We start from the raw sequence: 11,544 nt of genomic DNA on the forward strand, positions 1-11,544 counted from the left end.
GGAACTAGGTACTCATACTCATAATGAGGACATGGCCAGTTCATTATGGTCCTAACCTGGGGTCTTAGAAAAAGGCTTGAATGAGCCAGGCACTGTGGTACATGCCCACAATCCCAGTGACTTGAGAGACTGAGGCAGGAGGATCACAAGTTCAAGACCAGCCTCAGCAACTTAGCAAGACCCTGTCTCAAAATAAAAAATATAGAGGGCTGGGGGTGTAGAGTGAGTGACCCTGAGCTCAATCCCCAGTACCAAAAAAAAAAAAAAGGAAGAAAAAGAAAGAGGCCTGAATGATGACTTCTAGACTGTTGTCCCTGAGAGAATGACCTCTCTCAGTGAGCAATAATTAACTTGTACCCGTGAGAAGAATCCAAACTGTGGTGGTGATGGAGGTGGGGCCTGGTCAGGACAGACCTTACTGCTGGAGAAAGGAGGAGGCCTGAAAGTCCTATAGGCATTTGTGTTGTTATCATTACCTCCTGTCCACCCTTCAGGTCATTCACCCTGACCAGGGTGACCAGGTCAAAATATTTAACAAACATTGAGAAACAGATATTGACCAATCAGGACAGCCCCAAGCTGTGCTCTGAATGAAGCGGTGCTAGAGGCCATGGCTCAGCCTCTGGAGTGGCTAGACGATGGGAATGTCCAAGGGACATTGGACAGGACAGAGGGGCAGTAGAAGGGGACTGGTGGGTGGGTCAGGGCAGTGGCTATGAACCAACTGTCATGAAAGTATTTCAAACTTTAACAACAATGCCTGATCATACCACTGTGGCCAGCTAAACCTTGGCCTGCCCCAGCCTCCAAGCAGCTTCCAGGCCAGCCTAGGTGCCTCGTGCCCTTGCATTGGGAGGATAACAGACCACCCTCTTCTGCTGGCTACAGAAATGGGGGATGTGAATGATCCCAAACAACCAAACTGCAGAAATCACAGTGACCTTGTCTGTTTCAATTTGAAATAGGCTGCTTCCTTCATTACTTCGTTTCTTCTTTTTCTGACCCACCTCTCTTTCTGTCTTTGCTGCTGGGATTGAACCCAGGGCCTTCCATATGCCAAACACATGCTTTACCACTGAGCTACACCCCAGGCCACAGGGACGGCTTCACAACTGGCTGTGATCCGACTTTCCCTCGGATGAGAGGGAGCCTGGCAGGGAACAGGAGCCCCCGTGGTTTAGTGGAGGACCTGGGGATAGGAAAGAAACCCTCTCCTCCCAAAAGTAAAAGCAAGGAGGTAACAGTATTATGAACTGATACTATCTCCTGGATTCAGATCCAGATGCCAAACAAATCCCCAGAAATGGAGTTACCATCCCAATGAAAAATTACTACCCCAGCTATCTGAGGCTTGACTCCTGGGCCCCTGTGTTTCCTTCCCTTGGGGTCTCTCTGGTAGGGGAAGGAAGGGGATCCAGAGGGAGCTGGTTCCTTTCAAATGTACAAACTACAGTGTCAGGCTCCAAGGGCATCACACCTTTTATTACAAAAAACAATAACTTAATTTAGCTCTGTACAAAGTCAGGAAGAATTCTGCCCCAGTGAGCAATCTAACTTCCAAACAGTCAAACTTCCAAACCATCCCCAGAGGGGACAGCATTCTTGGCCCAGAGGCTCTGGGGACCACCGAGGGCCTACCAGATGGCTGGAGTACTGTGTCCAAACTGTGGAAGTCCAAGTTGGGGTGTGGATGAGTGAGCCTCCTAGGGGGCTGAGCGCTATCTAGCAGCTTTCCTCTCCAGGAGCGTTGACTCCCAGTTGGGGACAGCCAGGCCAAATCAGCACTGCAAGCTTCTGCAGGTCACCTTAGCAAAAGCATGTCCTCGAGGAGTCCAGTGATGTCTACATCTCCAATGATAGGGCGAAAGAAGAGGTCCCCAAGAAGGCTGCATGGAATGCTCTTAAGAGTGGAGGCCGTGAGGAGGACTCGTGCCAACCGGCCTCGGCCTGCTGGGTACCAGGGCTCCAGGACTTCACACAGGGCCCAGTGAGCCTCCTGCTGCAGGTGCCCAATGTGGGAGGAGGCATGAAGGCCTGGCACATCTGCAGGAGGACAGAGTGAGAGGATTGGTGAGCACCCCACTCCCAGCCACCAAAGGAAGACGCTGGCCCAGAATCTGAGGCCACCAGCAAACACCCTTCTGCACCTCTCTCTCCCGCTTTTCTCTCCCCAACCTCAGTACTGGGGAGTGAACCCAGGGGCACTAAACCACTGAGCCACTTCCCCAGCTCTTTCTATTTTTTTTTTTTTTTGAGACAAGTTCTTGCTAAGTTGCCTAGGTTGGCCTCAAACTTGTGATCCTCCTGACTCAGCTTCCCAAGAAACTTGCTCAAGTAGTTTTTCTTTTCTTTGGTGGTAAGGAAGGTGCTAGGGATTGAACCCAGGGCTCTGTGCGTATCAGGCAAGAGCTCTGCCACTGAACGACCCGCCTGTCCCTCGCTTCCTTTGCTCAGTCTTCCAGGCCCCACTCTACCACCTCCATAATTTAGTTTCTCATTTTACTCACCCATCCACTTATGGAGAGGCAGTATTAAGAACTAGACTGCCTCTGGCATCACTAAATAGCTGAGTAATCTTAGTCAACTGTGTCTTAGTTCCTTTCTTTCCCATTTTTTTTTAAATACTGGGGATTGAACCCAGGCCCTCAGGCATGCTAAGCAAACACTCTAACCACTGAGCCACATCCCCAGCTATTTTTATTTTTTATTTTGAGACAGAATCTCACTAAGTTGCCCAGGCTGGCCTTGAGTTTGCAATCCTGCTGCCTCAGTCTCCCAAATAGCTGGGATTTCAGGTGTGCATTAACATGCCCAGGGGCTGGGGATGTGGCTCAAGCGGTAGCGCGCTCGCCTGGCATGCCTGCGGCCCGGGTTCGATCCTCAGCACCACATACCAACAAAGATGTTGTGTCTGCTGAGAACTAAAAAATAAATATTAAAAAAATTCTCTCTCTCTCTCTCTCCTCTCTCACTCTCTCTTAAAAAAAAAAAAAAAAAAAAAAAAACATGCCCAGCCTGCAGTTCTTCATCTGTAAAGCGAGAATAATAGTACTTGTCTCAGCCAGAAGCAATGGTACACATCTATAATCCCAGCTCCTCTGGAGACTGAGGCAGAAAGATCCCAAGTTTGAAGCCAGCCTCAGCAACTTAGCATCTTAGCAAGGCCCTTAAGCAACTTAGCAAGACCCTATCTCAAAATAAAAAATCCAAAGGCCTTGGGGTGTATTAACCATCTCAGTGGTTAAGCATCCCTGGGCTCAATCCCCAACACTTAAAAAAATATAATTCCACTCTGCTGGGCTTTGTATGAGGTTTAAATGAGCCAGTACATGTAAACCCTGAGATGAGGACCTAACATATGGTATGTATAATATAAGGGTTCACTACTATTATTACAATAGTAATATGCATTATGGATGCCACAAAGGCCTTTGGGTGGGGAACTCCCACCCCATGCTCTGTCACTACCAAGAATACTCTCTGTTACTCTCCTGGCCTATTTTACAAAGATATCCTTTGTCCCCCGCTCCCCTTCATTCCTCTCCTCTGTGTGATCTTTCTGAACCCATAGAGGAGTTTCACTTTCAGAACTTCATCATGCAGTCTGCCCTTGAAGATATGACAGAGACACAGCTGTGCTGTGCTCCTCACCCCACATTCCCTAAGGGTCATAGCAGATTTCTCAGGAACAGTGGCAAGGGCCAGTCTCTGGAGTGTACAGACCTGAGTTCCCATCCCTGCTTGCCCCTACCTGGCTGTGGGACCTTCAGCTAGTCACTTAGCTTCTCTGTGCCTCTAATGTGAGGTGATAATTCCATGATACCAAGGACCCAATGTGATAGTGGATGTCAGGCCCTTAGAAGGTCCTTCCTTGGCTGAGCCCTGGCCCCTTCCTACCACAGTCCCCTTCCATGAGTGTCTGAGAGCTTACCTGGATTGAAGAGGATGGTTCCTTTCAGGTAGGCATACTCTTTGGGGCCCAGCTTGAGACTCCAGAAGGACTCTAGGCAGCACTGAAGCCACTGCACAGCAGCCAGCGAGGGCTGGGGCCTGTCGGGTGGCTGTCCCCAGCCAGCACTGCTACTGGGCTTCTCCAGCAGGATCTTCTTGAGTATGCTGGGCACTGGGGCTTCAGCCACCTCAAAGGTCACTGTGTCTTGGGCCAACCCAAGCAGGAAGAGAGAGCCCCAGCAGCCCTGTAGCAGCCGCCGCTGATCCTGCGGAGGGAGCTGGCAGAAGGAGGGCAGGTTCCTGAGGAAGGCCACTGTTTTGGCCAGGACATCCAAGGCCTCCCGGCAGGTGCGGTGGGGGGCACACAGGCGGACAGGCCGGTGCTGTAGGCACAGGCAGCGGCTTGGGGATGGGGGCACTGAGGGCCTGGGTCTGAGGCTGGGGCTCAGAAGTGTGTACAGAATGGTCGGGTGGCCTGCAGCGCCCTGGCACGGGCAGGCCCCTGGTTGGCTGGCGCTCATGGTTGGGGACCTGCTCCTATGTCTTCCCAGCTCTCTGGCCCTCTGTGCTGAGCTGTTGGTGTTATTTATACCGCCAAAGGGCGGGAGGGAGGATGGCCCGACAACCTTGACTCCAGAAGTCATGTTCATTGAAAAAAACAAGGCGCACACACACTGACCCTGGCTGGACTGGGGAAGTGGCGGGGGAGGGGAATCGGGAGCTCCACGTGGCATTGCTATCACTTCAGTCAATGAAAGTGGCTGGTGCAAGGCACAGGGCTGCGGCCTGCTGGCCTGGCTACCCCTTATCGGATGACTCAAGTGGATAAACAGGGTCATTAACCCAGGCTGTACCAGGGCACCAAGGCCTCAGGTGCACAATCAGCAGGTGGCTGTGACTGGTGTTTCTATTGGTGCCCACTCTTCTGTGTATACAAGACCACGGTTCTCTCTTTCTTTATGTGTATATATATTGTAGTAGGACCCAATACCTTTATTTTATTTATTTTTATGTGGCGCTGAGGATTGAACCTAGCAGCCTCAAACGTGCTAGTCAAGCATTCTACCGCTGAGCCACAAGCCCAGCCCCAGGACCAGTTCTTGCAGAGCCAGGAAGCCAGCCACAGAGCTGGACAAGCCTTGAATGCAAGGGCCACCCTGGAAGTGCCTTATCATTAGCTTGTTTGCATAACCTTGGGGGCCCTGCTCCTGTTGTGGCAAGGAACAGGTTGCAGGGAAAGCAGCCAGGACTCTGGGGGACTGGGAGGACTTTGTCCACTGTGCAGTTTAAGAGGTCCCCTTCCTCTGACTCCAGTTCTGGGCTCCTGCGGGAATGAAGTCCTTCAAAACTCTCTGTCCCAAGCCTGGATTCCTCCAACTCCTGAGAGGTTATGTCTGCTGAGAAACCCTCAGAGAATGATCATGAAATATAGTTGCCATTTACAAAGCACCTACTATGTGCCAGTCACTTTCTACAAGTATTGAGAGCTTCCTCGTGAGGCTAGATACTTACATTGTGAGACTCAAAGAGGTGAGGTGCCTTGCCTATGGTCACTCAAACACAAAGGGACAGAGCCCAGATTTGTCTGTCCCAAAGTCCTTTTTGTTCCCCCAGATCCACTGGCCCAATTGTGCAGCCAAGGCCTGAGCTTCCCAGATCTGGTGGCTAGCTGCTCACTCCCCCCTGCCCTGCTGCGGCCTGCTCTGTAGATGCCCACCTGGGACCTGGACAGAAATGTTGCTCTGCTGCCCCATGGCTCCTCTGTCCTGGCATCTGTCTCAGACAGTAAGGTGTGGGGGAAAGGGGGACTTGGAGGTCCAGCCTGCTATATGCTGGGCAATCTGATGCCCTGGATGGAGAGAGAGGCTCTGGCATCATCAGAGCTGGCATTTGCTCTTGGCTCCATCACTTCTCAGCCAGTTGTGTAACTTTGGGCTGATCCTTGGTCATCTGTCCATCTGTCTGTCCATCTGTGATCCTAAGACCTTCCTGCAGGGCTGTGTGAGGACAGAGCAAGGTCCTGGATGTCAAAGTAGTTCTGAAATGCAGTGTGGGGATTTAGTTTCCTACTGTTCTCTAGCTAAGGGCCAAGTACCCCAAGACAGGCAGACATGCGTTTTCATTTGTGAATGATTTGTGTGTGTGTGTGGGGGGGGGTACTGGGGATTGAACCCAGGGGCACTTTACCACAGAGCAACATCCCCAACTCTTTTTATGCTTTTGAGACAGGATCGTACTAAATTGCTGAGGTTGGCCTTAAACTTGTGATCCTCCTGTCTCCACAGTAGCTGGGATTATAGATATGCTCCACCATGCCCAGCTTGATCCTTATATTTTTAAAGTTGCTGTCATGTCCCCTTTATTTCACTGAAGCTTCACAGCTTCCCCTCAAAGAAGACTCTGGAGTCAGATTGCCTGGGTCCAAATACTGCTTCTTCACTTAGCTGGGTGTCCTTGAATAAGCCTCTTTTCTTTCTGTGGCGTGGTTTCCTGAGGCTGCCAAGTTGCTATCATTATTAACGTGTGCCACCATGCCCAGCTGGTTTCCTCATATTTAAAAGGGTGACAAGAAGCCAGGCATAGTGGCACACACCTGTAATCCAAGCAACTCAGGAGGCTGAGGCAGGAGTATTGCAAATTCAAAGCCAGCCTCAGCAATTTATTGAGGCCCTAAGCAATTTAGAGAGAGACCCTGTCTCAAAATTAAAAATAAAAAAGGCTGGGGATTTGGCTCAGTGGTAAAGTACTCCTGGGTTCAATTTCCAGTACAAGAAAACACACACACACACACAACACACACACACACATACACACAACACACACACACATACACACATGCACACGCGTGTGCACATTCACACACACACACACACAAAAAAAAACCCACAACAACATAAAAACCCCATAAGCATCACAAATCCAAAATAACAAAATACTTTTACTATATTTACAATAGTGGTCTTAACAACTGACTGACAAAATGTGCCTACATGGTTTAACTGCATATTCTTTGCTCCTCTCATTCTATTTCAGGTAGTGATCTGTTTATTTTTATTTTGAAGCAATTGAAAACAGGAAAGTTGCAAGGAGAGTACAGGGCTTTGTTGTTTTGTTTTGTTTTGTTTTTCTCTCCATTGGGTATTGAACCCAGGGGTTCTCTACCACTATGTTACATCCCCCACCCCCCGCCCATTTTTGTTTTGACATGATCTGGCTAAATTGCTGAGGCTGACCTCCAATTTGTGATCCTCTTGCCTCATCCTCCCCAGTCTATGGGATTACAAATGTGCACCACTGCCTGGATATTTGGTATAATTCCTATCAAAAAAGAAAACTGGGGCTGGGATGGTGGCTCAGTGGTAGAGCACTTGCCTAGCATATGTGAGGCACTGGGTTGATTCTCAGCACCACATATAAATAAATGAATGAGATAAAGGTCCATCAACAGCTAAAAAATATTTTAAAAAAATTAAATTGTGCAAGGAATATCTATGATTACATACGCCATATACTTTTTAGTTTTGTCTTTGTTTTTGTGGTGCTAGGGGAATCAAACCCAGGATCTCATGCATGCTAGGCAAACACTCTATCATTCTATCACAACCCCAGCCCTACATATTCTTTATAAGAAAGAAGTTTCTATTTGAGTTGGGTGTCAATATGAAAGGGCAATTTACACATGTGATGCTTGAAAGAATTTTGCACAGATTTGCCTCTTGCTTCATACACATAATTTTTCTCTTTCACCACCCACATACTTTCAGATGACTTGGGAATCATTTGTATCAGGATAACACCCTGCACAGTGAGGGTCACAACATACAGTGACTGGTAGGAAATGTTCCTGAAAGCCCTCTGACAGTAGAACAGACAGGAACAAAAGTGACTGCCAGCCACCTAACTAAATCCAAACTAAATGCATCTCTGATTTCCCCTTCGCTGAATCTCCAAATCCTTATAGCTTCTCTGATTCAAGGGACAGTGGCATAGAGGTGGGAGCAGTAGTGGTCTTTTTTTTTTTTTTTTAATTTATTTTTTAGTTCTCGGCGGCCACAACATCTTTGTTTGTATGTGGTGCTGAGGATCGAACCCGGGCCGCAGGCATGCCAGGCGAGCGCACTACCGCTTGAGCCACATCCCCAGCCCAAGTAGTGGTCTTAACTAACTTGTAGTTTACAGAATTTATTTTTGCAAGTTAAAAAGTATTTGACCTGATGAAGATATTGCTGGGGTCTCTCTCAGTGCCTAGAATGAGCCAATGCAAGTATGGTCCCCTAAAATTGAAGCTTTGTGTGTTGTGTGTGTGTGTGTGTGTGTGTGTGTGTGTGTTTGGGGGGGGGTGCTGGGGATTGAACCCAGGGCCTTGCACAGGCTCAGCAAGAGCTCTATCACTGTGCTACAGCCCCCGTCCCAGCTTTGGCTTCACAGCAGTTTGACCCCCACAGTACCTTTCCTTGGTGCCATGAGGCTCACATGGGCGTTTGATGAACAAAGCATCTGGCATTTAGCAAGTGCTCCATGAGGGATGGCACTTGTCATCATCATTGCTATTGCTCTCATTTTCTGGAAGAGGAAGTTGAGGAGGAAGACTCTCTCTACTGGACTGGGGGTTTCATGTCTGGGGCTGCCTTTCCCTGACCCTGTGTGCTTGACAAACTCCCGGCAGCTGTGGTCTAGCTCAAATGTTACTTCTGCAGCACGGGGTTCATATCTGTCCTTTTTAACCTCCTGAGAAGAAGAAAGTTTTCTTTTCCTGGGTTCCCAGGTCACCTTGTCCACACCCAATAGTGTACCCAGCACATAGTGTCACGATCACCCACTTGTTTGCTGTGGGTAGTGTTCAAATGCAGATGCAATCAAAGGTCACCAGACTTTCCACCGAGAGGACTTCTTGGGCAACATCTAATATCTTGGTGAATTCAAGGCTCAAGATGAGGCTTTAGTCTCTTAGCGAGGAGTCACATTATAGAAATGCCTGGGACTGCTTTCTAAAATCAGAATGTCAGTTCAGGGAGGAAGAACCCTAAAGAGAAGTGGGCAAGGAGTGGATTCTGGAGTCAGGCTGACTGGGTTAAATCCTGTCTCTTCCCTTTCAGCTGAGTGACCTTGGGTATGTAACTTCATTTTTCTTCCTTTCATTCTCAAATGAGATTCAAAACAGCATTCATATCATAGGAACATAGGAAGGGTGTTTTCAGCCAAATAAGTACTTAGTGCAGTACTGAATACTTAAGAACAAGTCAGTAAACTTTACTGACATTGTATACAATTGGTTAATGACATCAGGCAAAGACCATTTATTCATTCCCCAATTTTTTTTGGGGGGGGGGAGTGTACCAGGGATTGAACACAGGGGTGCTTAACCACTGAGCCACATCCTCAGCCCTATGTTTTTTTTTTTTTTAGACAGGGTCTTATTAAAAGTGCTTAGGGACTCACTAAATTGCTAAGGCTGGCTTTGAGCTTGCTATTTTTCTGCCTCAGCCTCCTGAGCCATTGGGATGACAGGCATGTGCCACTGACCTGGCCCACCAAATATATTTGGAGGTTCTACAATATTGGGGGCTCTGATTTAAATGCTCAAATGAATCACATAGTTGCTAGTTTCTATGAAGTTTGTATTCCAGTGAAGGGAAATGAATGTGGAACCAAAATTTCTTAATTGTATATTTCAATTGTAGTAAGTAATAAAAAAGGATGAGCAGAGGGCACTTTGAAGTTGTTTTTTATTGGGGGGGGATACTAGGGATTGAACCAGTGGTTAATCAGTGCTTACCCACTGAGTCCCATACTCAGTCTTTTCTTCTTTTTTTTTTTGGGGGGGGTGCTATCAGAGATTGAAACCAGGGACACTCAACCACTGAGCAACATCCTCAGCCCTTTTTTTGGGGAGGAGGATACCGGGATTGAACTCAGGGATACCTGACCACTGAGCCACATCCCCACCCTGTTTTGTATTTATTTAGAGTCAGGGTCTCACTGAGTTGCTTAACACCTTGCTTTTGCTGAGGCTGGCTTAGAACTTGAGATCCTCCTGCCTCAGTCTCCAGAGCCTCTGAGCCGGGATTACAGGTGTGTGCCTTGGGCTGGCTCCTTTCTTTTTATTTTGAGACAGGATCTTTCTAAGTTGCTAAGGGCCTTGATAAATTGCTGAGGCTGGCGATTCTCCTGCCTTATCCTCCAGAGTTGTGATTACGATGTACGTCATGGTGCCCTGTTCAGCAGAGGGCACTTGAAAACAAAAGTCACGGCGTTGGAGACCTCATTTGATAATCAGGTCCAGTCAAGCCTTCACACCAGTAGCATTTAGGTTGAAACCTGATAGATGAGAAGGAGTTGGCAGACACAGGGCTATGAATTAGGGCAAGACATTTCAGGAGCTGAAGGAAGCTAGACAGGGAGGCTGGAGAGTAAACCAGAGAGTAGGACAAGATGAAGAGGTGGCCAGGGCCCTGATGGTGTGGTTCCTCAGGAAGCCAGGAGTAGAAGTTCGGCATTTATCCTGAATACAATGGCAGTTCATTGAAGGGTAATATAAGCAAGGGAGTAACAAGGTCTAGCTTATACTTCAGAAGGACTGCTGTGGCTGCTGGGTAGCATGGATGACAGAAAAAAAAGAAAAGGAGATCAGCAAGGAAACTGTAGGTATAGTTGCCAAGCAAAAGGTAACCCTGGCTCAGACTGGAGTTACTAACGGCACTTTTCTTCACAGTAAGGTGAGAAGGGGACAGGATCCAGGTATATTTTGGATGAAGAGTTGAGAGAACCTACTAAAAGATTAGATGAGCTACATTTGGGCTTGTGAAAATGAGTGGATGAGTAGAAGGTTTGACTTTGGCCAGGGGGTGCTTAAAGAGACCATTTAGCTCAATGGGGAAGACTCTGGGAGGAATTCATTTGTTGTATGCAGTGGGGAGAAGTATCAGTGTTGGTCATGTTCTCAGATGAGAGGTCTAGTAAGATAACTGTGGTTCATTGGCTTTGGCAGCATTGTAACCTTACCTGAGCCTTTTAAGGAAAAGACAATTGAGCCAGGCATAGTGGTGTATGCTTACAATCCAAGCAATTTGGGAGGTTGAGGCAGGAGGATCACAAGGTTGAGGTCAGCCTCAGCAAATTTGTGAGGACCTAAGCAACTTTTAAAAAAATTTTATTTTTTAGTTGTAGGTGCACACAATAGCTTTATTCTTATGTGGATCAAACCCAGCCTCACACATGCTAGGCAAGCGCTCTACCTCTGAGCCACAACCCCCAACCCCAGACCTAAGCAACTTTGTGAGATCCTGTATTAATATAGAAAAACAGGAAGGATTGGGGATGTAGTTCAGTGGTAAAGTACTCCTAAGTTCAGTACCTCTACCAAAAAAAAAAAAAAAAAAAACAAAGACAAACAAAAAGGGGCTGGGGTTATGGCTCAGTGGTAGAGCGCTCCCCTAGTATGCGTGAGACACTGGGTTCAATCCTCAACACCACATAAAAATAAATAAAATAAAGGTACAATGTCAAACTACAACTAAAAAATTTAAAAAACAAAAACAAATAAATAAAAACCCAAATTTGAGTAAATTGAGGAGAGATGGAAGGTAAGGAAGT

General features: G+C 47.6%; 1 protein-coding gene across 1 annotated transcript; it reads right to left on the reverse strand.

Moving 5' to 3' along the window:
• Nucleotides 1-1,455: 1,455 nt before the first annotated feature.
• Nr0b2 (nuclear receptor subfamily 0 group B member 2) lies at nt 1,456-4,979 on the reverse strand. The gene is made up of 2 exons (XM_005317652.5): nt 3,932-4,979; nt 1,456-2,043 (listed from the first exon to the last, which is right to left on the reverse strand). Exons 1-2 carry the CDS (start codon nt 4,788-4,790, stop codon nt 1,802-1,804), a joined length of 1,101 nt encoding a protein of 366 aa, XP_005317709.3. The 5' UTR covers nt 4,791-4,979; the 3' UTR covers nt 1,456-1,801.
• Nucleotides 4,980-11,544: the final 6,565 nt, after the last annotated feature.

The sequence above is a fragment of the Ictidomys tridecemlineatus genome, chromosome 11 (assembly GCF_052094955.1).
Source record: "Ictidomys tridecemlineatus isolate mIctTri1 chromosome 11, mIctTri1.hap1, whole genome shotgun sequence".
In the NCBI taxonomy this organism is placed as follows: domain Eukaryota; kingdom Metazoa; phylum Chordata; class Mammalia; order Rodentia; family Sciuridae; genus Ictidomys; species Ictidomys tridecemlineatus.

Bases quoted from the DNA above. Each gene is read 5' to 3' on its own strand.
- Nr0b2 (XM_005317652.5), bottom strand. From the start codon at position 4,790: ATGACCCTGTTTATCCACTTGAGTCATCCGATAAGGGGTAGCCAGGCC. The intron at 2,044-3,931 runs GTAAGCTCTCAG...GTCCTCCTGCAG, and splicing joins AACCATCCTCTTCAATCCAG to ATGTGCCAGGCCTTCATGCC.